Source organism: Coturnix japonica, chromosome Z (genome assembly GCF_001577835.2).
Source record: "Coturnix japonica isolate 7356 chromosome Z, Coturnix japonica 2.1, whole genome shotgun sequence".
Taxonomy (NCBI): domain Eukaryota; kingdom Metazoa; phylum Chordata; class Aves; order Galliformes; family Phasianidae; genus Coturnix; species Coturnix japonica.
Genome location: NC_029547.1, coordinates 21,454,378 through 21,467,725, shown reverse-complemented (window position 1 = coordinate 21,467,725; position 13,348 = coordinate 21,454,378). Strand labels below are relative to the sequence as shown.

At 41.6% G+C, this 13,348-nt stretch overlaps 1 protein-coding gene across 1 annotated transcript; it reads left to right on the top strand.

Moving 5' to 3' along the window:
• The first annotated feature begins 3,156 nt into the window (after nucleotides 1-3,156).
• Nucleotides 3,157-12,895, top strand: F2R (coagulation factor II thrombin receptor). Its single transcript, XM_015848878.2, has 2 exons — nucleotides 3,157-3,644; nucleotides 9,991-12,895. The coding sequence occupies exons 1-2, from the start codon at nucleotides 3,563-3,565 to the stop codon at nucleotides 11,169-11,171; spliced, it is 1,263 nt and encodes a 420-aa protein (XP_015704364.1). The 5' UTR covers nucleotides 3,157-3,562; the 3' UTR covers nucleotides 11,172-12,895.
• The last annotated feature ends 453 nt before the right edge of the window (nucleotides 12,896-13,348 follow it).

Here is a 13,348-nt window from a genome sequence, read left to right as displayed (position 1 = left end):
TGTGCAGTTCACGTTTTTCTACCTCTACAGTATGATTTTTAGAGCTGACCAGGAGTGGTTTGCAGTTAACTTAGTTTGATTTTGAACTTGTTCATTCTGGGAGGACTCAAGCTCTAAAACAAGCCACAAAATTGTAGAGAGAACATCTATCTTATTTGGCCAAGCAGAGAGGGACACCATTACAAGTCACAGCTGTGGTCTGTTTTACTGGATGCCTATCTGCAGACATTCTTTAGCAGCCTTAAAAGACAGCAGAAGCAACAAAACAAACTTCCCACTAATAGAAAATTCAAAGAGCAACAGTCACACATGACCTCAAACAGTTCCAAACTACACAGACAGCACAACCCTTTTTGCAGACCTGGAAGACTGGTTTTGCCTCTAAAATAAGATGCTATCCCTTTTAGAGCAGTAACTACTAACCCCAGTCTTGCACTATTGTAATCTTGTAGCACCTGAACATTAGAAAAATGGCTGCTTCCTCACTGATGTAGCAATGCTAATAGATAGTTCTAGACTTAGTATTTCTTGGTTGACCTATTATGGTTGTATAGGAATAAAGTTCTGCAGTGTAAAATACCCCTTACAGTAAAAAAGATGGAAGAACCAGAATTTGAAAGTGGTACAAGTTTTAGAATGCATCAACACTTCACTTCCCTTACAATTAGTTTGCCCAGACTGAGAAAGTAACACTTCCTGTATCAACAGTAATTCAGCTTGCAGTGGTACAAAGAACATAGCTGAGTCTGCTCCTTATAGCAGAATGGAAGGTCTTCACTGTAAGTATGTCATGAGATTCCCTTCACATCTTTCACAGATGTAGCAGGCTGTGGCTTATTACCCGACCTCTGCCCAACCAGTGAAGACAACTGGAACTTACATACGAAAAAGTGTATAATTCTGCTGAGGTCTAGAAAACATTTAGAAAGAGGTGTTTTTGCTGTGGTTTAACCCAGCAGACAGGGAAGTACCATACAACCTTCTGCTCAGTCCAACCCTCTAAGATGAATATTTAAACGTTATAAATTCAACATTAAAATAAAATAATTTTAGAAAATGACTCATTTCTTCACAGAAAATTCCTTTTACAGCTTCTCTTACTGTCCTGCCAGTGAGGGGCTGGGGATCACAAGGAACTCAAAGGGAGAGAACTGGGGCAGCTGACCTAAACCAGCCAAAGGGATTTCCCACAATATATCGTGTGCTTTGAATAAACAACAGAACTGAGGGGAGTTGGCCAGGGGGGTTAGCTGCTGCTTGAGGACTGGCTGGGGACTGGTCAGTAGGTTGTGAGTCATTGTGGTGTGCATCACTTGTTTTGTAAATACATACTTATTTACTTACTTGTTTACTATATAATTATCGTTAGTTTTGTTTCTCTCTTCCATTTCTATTTTAAAAAATAGTTTTTACCTCAGCCTACAAGTTCTGCTCTTTTTTCTCCACTATCCCTCTGGGAGTGGGCAAGAGAGCAAACAGCTGTTTAGCTAGCTGCCTGCTGGGTTAAACCACAGTAACCTCCAGTAAAGAGATCCCACAGCTTCTAGACAACCTATGCCAGCACTCTGCCACCCACGCAGCATAGCACAGAAGTGTTGGCTGGTGCTCATTTGTGCCTGTTTCCTCTTGTGCTGGCACTGTGCAGCAGTGAGAAGAGAGGTTTTTGCAGTAGCACTTCCTGAAGCTTAAGTATCTGCTATCAAAAACATTTACCAGAATGAAAATACCTGCTTATATTCAAGCTCATATCAGAGTAATTTGGCAAGTTGTGAATACTGGGGAAAACAGTGCAATGCTTCCCTATAAAACCAGAGTGTTCAAAGCATGTAAGTCCTCACAACTTGAGGACATAGTCCCACTGTGGACCTTAATCTGTCACCTCTCTAATCTCCAGTTTGAACCCTTGGAAAGATGTTTCCTTTTGCATTTCTCAGTAAAACAGAATTCTTAAAATGCTCCCACATCTGCAAGGAATTGAACTAGGTTTGTGGCCTGTTTTTACTATATATGGTGTGTTAGAGTTAGTTCCATATTTGATTATACATATTCTTTTCAAGGCCATCTACATTTAGGTCATCAATGTCACTCTGCTGTGCACATTTACAAAGATTAAAACCACATTTGAGTCTTATAAATACAGGCTATGTAAATGGAGTGCCTTTGACAGAAAGCACATACACAGAGCTCTGCGTGTTCACAGGGTGCCTGAATTTCATTCAGTGAAATGAATCTGCTAAAATAATAGGTGTTTATATGGATGGCACAGTGAGTTTTTCCCACACAGACATCCCACCAGTAAATACTGTAACTCATTCTCTATCTTTTGAAGGCACCTCTCTCAGCTATCGCAGCTTTATGGAAACTGCAGCATGGTAGATGAATTCAGACCTCAAATAGCTTCTGCTTGTGCATACACCAAAAAGATAACATTGGCTATTGAAAGCCTCTACTGTTACACTACCTTCACATATTCTTATACAGCAGCAAGACCACAGAAGTGCCCAAGGTTTCACTCCATCTTCCAAAACAGAAAAAAAAAAATAACTAACCTCTAATTGAAGTGTTTCCTAAATTGATAGAAGCTAAGTTTGTGATTAAGCAAAAGGTATCTTCTGTGGGCTCCCCACTGTGTCCAAGGATGACAGAGGTTTGGCTATGGATATGTCTCTTGCTAACTAGCAACCACCTCTTACCTGGTGGCAGAAGGGTCGGCCAGCAGTACGGCTATCACACTGCTTGCTTTGTGCAAACAGCAGTCAGCCTAACAGTGTGATAATGCAGAGCAGTGGCCAGAATTGTGCACTGCCGAGCAAGATAAGATTAGCACTGGATCCTCCTGCTGTCAAGAGTTGACTTCCCATCCTTGTTATTCTCAGTTAAGTATCAGTGTTTCTGCAGTAATAACACAACTGTAACTGATCCAGTTCTGAACAGAGGCCTCCTCCCATTATTCCTGTACTGCTCTAAACACACGTGTATATAGTTGAGGGCAGGGCTGCATAGCCCAGCAAATCACGGGACGTGCAATGCTTATGACTGCAGCACATACCTCAGGAATAAAATACACTCAAACTACCGGTGGAGTGGAATAGCATTCTCAGCAAACACAGCCTAAACGATAGCGGCAAAGCCGTCTACCTCTACAGCTCCGTCGGGGCGCCAGCACACCGGCCCTCCACCCGCACAGGTGCCGCAACACTGGGAGCAGCCCCGCCCAGACGGAACAAAGCGGGCGTGAGAGCCACGCGGTCGAGGAATAGCGTTGGGTTGTTTTGTGCTTCCAGCCTGCCCAAACCTTCGGACAAAATCCCTCGTTCCGCACTTCTCCTTACCCGTGGGATACTACAAGCCAGCAGCACCACAACCCCCAGCCCCAGCGGCGAACCCGGCACCACCCATCCCTCCCACTAGGGACCGTCCCGCCCCCGCCCGGCAGGAAGGCGCCCCCGCCTCTCCCAGCAGCGGCCGAGGGGCGGCCAGGCTCGGCTCCTCCCGGCTCCTCCCGGCTCTCACTCGCTTCCCGGCGTGGCCGGGACGGACGAACCGCGGGGCTCCGGCAGCCATGGGGCTGCTCGCGCTGCTCTGCGCCCTGGCCGTCCTCAGCTGCCCGCTGTTGCCTTCCCCCGCCGCCGCCGTCCGAGCCGGTGAGTCGCGGGTTCGTCTCGACGCGGCGGGGGCTGCCAGGGGTCGGGCGGGGGCTCGGCTCGGCTCTGCCGCCGGCCTGAGTTTGGGGGGAGAGCCTGCTCGCTTCGGAGCCCTGAAGCGCTGCGGTGGGGGTGCTCGTGCGGCGTTGATTGCTGCGGTTTGCCCAGATAAGTGTTGATCGGTGGTGGGTTTCTTTGTTTTTTGTTTTGTCTTGTTTAAGTGAATGCTACAGCTCTGGAATACAGATGATGCCGGGTGTTCGAAAACAAAGAACGGTTTACAGCCACCCGGCGGCTGACGGGGTGGCCGAGAGGTAGCAGGTAGTGGCGAAAAGCTGTGATGGGCGGTGGGATGCGGAGTTGGGTGCCCCAGAAGCGCGTTGACAGCTCCGAGAGGCAGCGTGTCTGCCGAGTCTGCAGGTAGCACCAGTCCGGGGAGGTGTGCCGGCACCAGCCAGCTCAGAGCAGGCTCTCCAGTTAGATGAGTTTCCTCTTTGTTCATCTGGAAATAACACCGATGACAGCGTATACTCTGCCGGATGAGACTTCCGACCCATCTGGTTCAAAACCCGACTTGGTGGTGTAGCGTGCAGGGAAAGAGTGCAGAAGACATGCCCAGCCTTGTGGGTTCTAGCCGAGGTGCAGTGGTGCAGAGCTAGGTTAAGCACTTGCAGATAGCAAAGGATTCTTCTGCAAGGTTCTGTGTAACACTTATTTCAGCACAGCGCTCCTGCTGAGGGAGCTGGAACAGAGGGTCTGCAGCTAGGAGCAGGCCTTCTGAAACAAAGGCTGAAAGAGGAGTGAGCTGGTGCTTGTGCTGGGAGGAAAGGACCAGAGGGAGAAACCTAGTGCTGCTATACAACTTATTGTCACAGGGACATGAGGGAATAAGGAGACCACAAGTGTGTTTATGCTGGCAGAGAACGGAAGTGTCCTTGTTGAAAGAAATGGGGGGAATGCATGCGTGGGAGGTAATAACAAACTACAGAAGTTAATGCTGGAAGAAGACTGTACTGCTGAATGCTCTTATTCCAGTTTCCAGAAACATCCAAGCTTGTTTTCCTGCTTTCTGCAGTGTAGTCTTCTCTAAAGGACATCCTAAAGTGCATCATTCATTTGCTGCTTCCTTAGGAAACAATGAAGAATGTAGTTACTGTATGATAAGAGGCTGAGAAAAGCCCAAATTATTTGATGCACAATGGAAGCAATAAAGCCCAGCAACTGAGCATGGCTTCTCTCTCATTTCACCCACTCCCTCAGCAGTGTCATTTCCCCACAGCAGCCCTGTTTTCACCACAGTGTACTTAGATCCCCTTTCATCTGCATTGCTCTGTTCCTAGGCTCGCTCTGTCCTTGCACCTGCAGCTTCTTCCCTGCTCTCTCCTTGTTCACTCAACATCCACAGTTCCCACCTTGTTGGCCTCAGGTGGACCTGCAGACAGGAGGAAGAAGGCAGCTTTGTAGCAGGTGCTGGGCACTTGCTCCTGAGCTCTTCAGATGCTGCCTCTGAAAAGCCAAGCAGCATGCTGGCTGAGGTCTGAACTGGCCCACGCTTTCCTGTATGGCAACAGGTGACTGAAAAGAGAAATGTTGCCATGGCTTGGAGCCAGCACTTGTAGCAAAAACTAAGGAGAAAGGAAAGCAAAAAGGAACAGTTTGCAAGAAAATGGTACTTAAGTAAGCTGTGTTAAAACTGCTACTGAGTCATTTATGTAATACAGTAAATGAATACTATATAAATGGAGAGATTTGACAAAGGATATTTTAAAAATTATGGTGTGTGTTGTTACAAAAGGTAGTCACTGTCATCTCTCCTACAAGATTAGCTTCCTTATGAACATGTCTCACTTGCACATCTCATTCTATCTTTACTTAATTTACATGCCACTGAAAAATATGGATTCTAGATGCCGGTTATACAGAGGGGAGGTACAAGGAGCACTGTTTTTGTTGTAAGCCAGTGGTGCAGCACCGCAGTCAGTAATGTCCGGAACTCAATATAAATGGTTATCCAGTGGCACATCTTTAACTGGCTTAACCAATGTTTAGTTTCCACCTCATAAAAACAACCACTGGGAGATGAACATAAATATTGCTTGTTTATAAACAAGTATATAGAAACACTTCTGATTTATTTTATTTTTTTCCCTGGTACTCAGGTGATGTAGGGTGATGTCAAAGATTGGTTGAAGCTGTTGTATTTTTTTGCTCTCTACTTTTCCTTTCATGGTGCAGTATTCTCAGTAGCTTCTTACATGCGAAAACTGACATGAAATGAAATTACAAAACAGCTCTGTGTAGAACAAAGCATCATCTTTCAGGGTAAGCAGAATGTGTGAATGATAACCAGGAATCCAATAATAGTATTCAGTGGAAGACAGAACACTACAGTATGTTAAAGTCAAATGATCCCCAACTTACTGACTGAGCTTTCTGTGTCGTTTCCCTGCGTCTTTTTGGAGAATCAGTGTAAGGATCAGAGGCAGTAAAAGAAAAATTCAAGCTGTTGGGTATTTTCACCTTTCAAAGTTCTTACTAGAAACAAACTGTGTATGTAGCACAATGTCCTAATGGTACACCACGAGGATAAAACTTTATCCCATCATTCTTAATAAACCAGGGTTCTTGTGTATGTTATAAGTACAGGCAGCTATTAAGTCAGTTAGAATGCTATTAATTATCAAAATAATAATCCTGGAGTTTTGACCTCTTTCCAGAAGATTGTGTCTCAGCCTTGCAAAAGCAGGATGACTGTTTGAATGCTTATGATTATTATGCTATCAAACCTTTACTTCTTTTCTAACAAAATATTGTTGTGGCTAAAAATTATTGAAGCTGTAACCAGATGGATTTTAGAGGCATGTAATGTGACATTTTATACAGCTCAGACTCAATACCTAGAAGATTCTGGTATAGTTGTAGCTGTCTAATGGTAGTTTTAAAATCTTTTCTGTACAGCATTTGGTTTGCTATGGCTTATAGGTAAAATCTGTTTCCCATTACAGATTGTCATACATTTACTGTCAAGGTTCATTAAAATCTTTTAAAATAACACGTTGCCATCTCATCCTCTGCCCAATCTGATCATTGGCTTTTTCAAATAAACACTGACACACAAGGAATCCAGAACCCCGGGCAGTAATATTCTTCCTTTCTGTTTTATCACGCATGAAGTGCACTGTTGTTTTTTCTAATGGTGTACAGACAGTGGGTTATTCAAACAAATATCTTTGCAAAGGAAAAGAACTGGTATGCAGCCATCAATATCTTCAAATCAAATTGAACTTCATTAAGAAAGTTTAAATTCTTGCTCTCTAGAGGGAGGCGGAGTAACAGCCAGGTTAAGGTCTCATCCTATTTTCGCATGCTGTTTAAGTGTCATCTAAGTTTAAGGTAAGGATATGGTTTGGGCACAGTACACAGTGTGGAGGTGTTGGTAACAGCATCAGGGTTGAGTTCAACTTGAATTAAAGTCACTGCCTATATGAAGAATACGTCGTTTATGCAGAGTATCATTTCAGATAATTTTAGAAGAATTAAATTTACTTCTGTAATGTTCTCATCCTGAATTAATCTAGTAGATTTCTACTTCTAGAGAAGTTTGATAATGGAGTAATGCAAACTCAAAATACTTCAGACTGTAATTCAGTTTGTAAACAGGTTAGCTCCAGGAATTCTGCATGTAACTAAACTTAGCAGCACTGTTTAACTATAGGAACAGCCAAACAAAGGTCAGTGGCTGGTAAACAGAAACTCTCCTAGTAGTCATTTTTCTCAAAGCTTTTTCATAGTGCTCTAATGAGTCACTGTCAAGAAGTACGTTGGGTTACTCTCAAGTATTTTGGCCAATCACTATGGATCTGTGGGTCCATGTAGTTCACTTACAAGTCCTCAAAAAGTGAGAACAGCAGTATTGCTTCACTGCGGCACTGCTAGCTACAGTGAGGCAGCAGAGGTGAAGCGCTTTGGAGTTCAGGGAGGCAGGCAAATGAGAGGTGCTTGTCAGCAGCATCTCAGCTCCCATGTTCTGTAGACCTCAGTAGCACAATGCTCATCTCCAAATGTAGCTCTGTTCTTATATCTGTGCTCTCCTCTGAAACGTGCTTACCTGATGTGAAACCACGTCACATCTTCTTTGTGCTTTGGTGGTGGAGGAACCAAGAAGGAGCTCTGGGGACTGGGATATCATCATTGTCCTTTCCTGAAGTTTTTGGTTTTTGAAACAGCACTGGAAGAAACAGGTATTTTATAGCATTTGAAGTCATTAATCAGAGCTGCAATTAAAGCTTTTTCATCACTCCTACTGATGTCTCAAAGCTTTACTGTGGAGACTTGTCTCTTGGCAGGAGAAATCAAGGGGTTTTTTGTTGTTGTTGTTTTCCAATTACATGCAGTTCTGATTTTTCCAAGAGAGGTGAACACCAACTGTGCCAATTGTGACAGTTTCCTCTTGCCGTAATCATTAAGCAGTGGAAATTACGTAAGTACTCAGCTGCAGGCTGAAGTTAGAGATGTTAAAGATAACTTACGCTGTATCTGAGCTGCGTAACTAAGAGCTGACTATTGGAGCCATCTAATCACTTGGACAGAACGTCTGAAATCGTGAAGGACTGGGGATCTGTAGTTCTGCCTTCTGTTAATGTTTTCTTTTGGAATGAGGACTAGATCTTTCTGTAATTTTGTGTAGTACCCTTCTGTGCAAACACTGTGTACTGAATCTCTCATACTTCTGTGCCCTTTGTGTTTTGGTGTATTTATTAAATAGTTCCTACTTTGGTTTACAGAGCAGTTTCCCAGATTTGAATTTTTCCCAGCAATAACTTTTTTTCTCTGAACTTTAGAGGATGCAGTCAAGTAACATCACACACAAACACAATTATCTCAAACACATCCCCCGTTTTGTGCTTTCCCCCCCCCTCCCAGAGCGCTGCTGTGATACACCATGATTCATGCTGCACAGCAGCTTTAAAAACTAAAAATCCCTGCTACCACTGCTATGATTTCATCCCATGTTTTACTAACATTCGAGCTGCAAGGTTGCTCTCTCATAGCCTGCTCACAAAGGTTAGCAGTTGGCTGCTTACAGCTGCTCTTGCCGTCTGCCTCGTTAAGACGCTTTTGTTCTCATCTGCATTTAAAAGTAAATGATTTGAATTACTGTAGAACAAGTAACTGCATCTAAAGAACACTGGTTTTAGATGGGTTAGTTGAGCTTAAGTACTTTCAGCTTACTGATTCAAGCTTACACAGCTTAATTTTTATTTTAGTAATCTAGAATTGAACAGATCATTTGTCTAGCTAAGCAGCTGAATTGTTACTTAAGCAGTAATAGCTGTCACTTCTGTCTGCTTACAGAACATTTCAAGTAAGCTACACCTAACTACTGTAAGCTGAAAATGATATATAATTCTCCAAAAAAAATTATCTGAAATAGTATCTACAGTAACTCTTCTGATGTTTGTTTTTACATATATATGCCTTTGCCACACGTTCAGTTCTCTGTAATTCACACTTTCATAACTTGCTATGTCTACATTCCAAAGGCAGACACCCTGTTCTGACTCATCTTCAGTAGCAGTCACTGAACCGTGCTGCAGAAGAGCTGGCTGTGGAGACAACCCTTGTGACAGGTTTTGGAAGTGCTGTAAGGGCATGCTGGACACACGCTGTTCTCAGCACATTCTGCAGGCTACAATAAGTAGAGCTGGTGAAGTGTTTCAATCAGTGCAAGCTGTGGCTACCTGTAGCACAGGAAGAAGGCTGATTCATACCAGCGTTGACAGCTGTGTGGAGACTTCCGCTGTCTAACTTTAAATTCATCTGGCCATCTGTAGTTCCTGTCTCCAGAGACTACAGAAATGTCTCAGTAACTTGATGTTTTTAATTACATCACAGCATTTTGTTACTTCAGTGACACATAATTCTAGCAGGAATTCTGTGTATGAATTCCATGTCTATCCCAGTAGCTCGTATTTTAGAAAATGTATGACAGGTTGGACAAAGAAAACCAGTGGGTAGCAGCTTTATAGTTGTTCTTGTGCTAAAGTAGCCCAAATACGCGAGATCGATTTGTTAAGCACAAGTAGAATAATTAGCTGCTCTCTTTAAGAGCTTAAAAGCCGAGAGTTAAGAGTTTGCAGAGGAAATTTTACCTGAACATGTAACAGGGACTAGAACAAAACAAGATGGACCAAAATCTGTGAGTAGACCATGTTTTGAATAAGAAATTAACTGCATTATTTTGTGTTACTAGTATGATTTTAGATTTCCTCGTTGAAAGCTATTTTCACTTCCCTGTAGCATGTAAATATTTGCTTTCTAATCTCTGCGCTTTCTTACGTTTCAGGCCGTGCATATAATGGAAGCAGAGCAATGGGCAGAACTTTTCTGATACCTATACCTCTGGAAGACATTGAAATCAGTGCTGAAAACGATTCGGAGGTTGGATTAGGATCTACCAATCAGACTAGATCACCTCCACGTGAACAACGAACAGTGTCAGTGGAAACAGGGAGATACCTCACTAGTCCATGGCTGACCCGTTTTGTTCCTTCGGTTTACACAGTAGTGGTTGTGCTCAGCCTCCCTCTGAACATTACAGCCATATTCATGTTTCTGAAAAAAATGAAAATTGAAAAGCCAGCTGTAGTTTACATGCTGAATTTGGCTCTTGCGGATGTACTGTTTGTAAGTGTGCTCCCTTTCAAGATTGCTTACCATTTCTCTGGAAACAACTGGGTATTTGGACCTCGGATGTGCTGCTTCGTCACTGCTGCTTTCTACTGTAACATGTACTGTTCGATAATGCTGATGACAAGCATAAGCTTTGATCGCTTCTTAGCAGTGGTGTACCCCATGCAGGCTCTTGGCTGGCGTACATTAACACGTGCTTCAGTGATTTGTTTCATCATATGGTTTGTAGCAATAACTGGGGTTGTACCTTTTCTCATCAGAGAGCAAACTATGGAAATACCCAAGTTAAATATCACAACCTGCCATGACGTGCTAAGGGAATCTGAGCTTCACAGCTATTACGCACACTTTTTCTCCGTCTTCTCATCTGTTTTCTTTGTGGTGCCATTTATAATATCTACCATCTGTTATGTGTGCATCATTCGATGTCTGAGTTCTTCTAGTATCGTTGCGGGACAAAATAAGAAGACGCGTGCCTTGCTCTTGTGTGTGGCTGTTTTCTCAGTTTTTGTCATCTGTTTTGGGCCAACAAATGTCCTGCTATTAATTCATTATATCCGTTTTTCATACGACAACAGCTTAGAGTATCTCTACTTCACCTATCTACTGTGTGTATGCATCAGCAGTGTTAGTTGTTGCATCGATCCCTTTATTTACTACTATGCTTCTTCTCAGTATCAGAGACAACTGTTTAGTCTCTTGAGTTGTAAAGAGACTTCAGATCCTAACAGCAGTAACAGCAGTGGCCAATCGATGTCTACCACTAGCAGAAGGGGCACATGTTCTACTAATGCAAATAACAGCGTCTACAGCAAATTACTAGTAATACAGTGAGACCATGTGTCTTACACATGCTTAATTTGTATACAGTTTCAGTCAAATAAGAAGATGCTATCTCCAAGAAATGCAGAAGCTTATACCATGTTGTGCAACATACAGTTTCATTATAGTAATGTACAGTCCAAATTAGTACAAGTGTATGTACATGTGTGTGTATTGTATTTGTACATAGGTTAGTGTTGAGGAGAAAAGTAGCTTTTTAATAACATCTGTTGACTGTTTTTTAGATGAAGTCCTTTTTACAGACAAATATTTAAATTGTTAGTGCAATTTATTATGGGGATATCATGAAATCCTATTGTGGGATTTTCAGCTGTATCATACAGTTTAAATTTCTTACTTACGGAGTCTGTCCATCTAACCATTATTCTATGAAGAAAGTGAAAATATCTTTCTAGGTAGATTTTTTCCTTTTATTTCTGGGATAGTCCATATACCATATGGGTATCATGGGCCCCGAGACTGTATATTTTACATGTTTATTTATGTTTATATGGTGTTAGGAATTTGAACGAATAATTAACAGCTATTGGTTGTTGAATTTTGTCAAAGAAAACTGCCCTCAGTGGCTCAGAGCAGCTTTTCTTTCAGTGTTCTTACCATCAATTTATGTTAAGTGTCTTGGTTATAACAGTGGTAGAACCAAATTACATCACATTGAACAGCACCTCAGAAAATATACTAAAAAAACATAATGTATCACCTTGTTATGCAGTTTGCAAATGTATGCTTTCTTGCACATTGTTAGTCATCATTTAATGACCAGCACTTGGAAGTATTCTTTATCTCTGCCAAGTCTGGATGTCTTATGTTATTGGTTGTGCACACATCAACTAAAATTGCTGTCATATGCAAGTAAACAGCTACCTTTACCCTCTGTAGCAGTACAAAAGGTGATAAAGCTAAATAAGAGGAAGTCAGTGTTAGAAATAAATGTGTAGATAATAGGACTTCACATAAAAGTAGAACCCAAATTAAGTAGGAATTTGGTTAATGTAGGTTTTGCCACAGGAAACAGGCAAGAACAACAACAGTGGCCAAATGTCCATCACAAGGGATAACCTTAATCTTCCTGCAGGTACTGTAAGAGAGAGAAGGTTCTTTGTGTTGATCTTCTCTTCTTGTTTTCTATCCACTTCTTATCAGGCTTAAACACAATTAAATGCTGAATTACCGGTGACTAGATTTTTGTTCTCAAACAGTAGCCACTTTCTGAATAAGTAAATAAAATAAACAAAATAAAAATACATGTATGTATTGTTTGTAAGGGTAAAAACCACAGATGTTTATATGAAATAATAAGACACATTCGCGTTTTTGTTGAACATTATGTTAGCAGTTGCTGCTTGATAGGTTGATTTGTTCTGTTTTTCCAGTAAATAGTTTACCTTAAAGCTACAGGAAACAGCTTCCTGCTTTCTGAGAAGTTACCTCTGTGCTTCCTATGGGTATAAGGTGGGGGTGGGTACTGCATTTTTAGATCAATCAGTAATTGGAAGTTATTTCAATGTAGTTGTATTTTGTTTACTTTTATATAACCAGAAGAGACAATCTGGTCAGTTTTGCAAGGACAGTATTACAGATAGGAGGGAAGGTACTTAATGTTTCAACTTTCTGTATTATAAACTGTAAGTGTTAACTCATTGCATTAATTTCTTGTTACATATTCCTATCATAACCAAATAAAGTAGTATCTACTTTGTTTCTTTGAGGTATAATTCTGCTGTTTGGTTTTGTAATGCTAAACTTGTAAGCCTTTGAAAATTTGGTGGACTCCATGAAATATAATGTAAAAAAAAAATAATTCCTGTACATTGGTCCAGCCACAGATGTCAAGAGTCAAAAAACCACGTATTTTACTAGGGACATTTTAAGGATAGAAGAAAGCATAATCAACTCTGGCTCATAAGTGTATGTATAGATAGATAGATAGATAGATAGATAGATAGATAGATAGATAGATAGATAGATAGATAGATAGATATACATATGTATACCACAGGGGAGTTTAGGTTGGTTTTTTGTTGTTTTCTATTTTTCCTGAGTGCTATAATGTATTTATGCAATGCATATGTAGTGTGCAGTGAAACTCAAGGCCTCTTATGTACCTGGAAATTGCACTTGCTCATCCAAAGCCCCTTGAATGTTTTGGTTCCAATACAAAACTGAAT

Excerpts from the sequence above, each read along its gene's own strand:
- F2R (XM_015848878.2), top strand. The coding sequence starts at position 3,563 with ATGGGGCTGCTCGCGCTGCTCTGCGCCCTGGCCGTCCTCAGCTGCCCG. Across the intron at positions 3,645-9,990 it reads CGCCGCCGCCGTCCGAGCCG|GCCGTGCATATAATGGAAGC; the intron begins GTGAGTCGCGGG and ends CTTACGTTTCAG.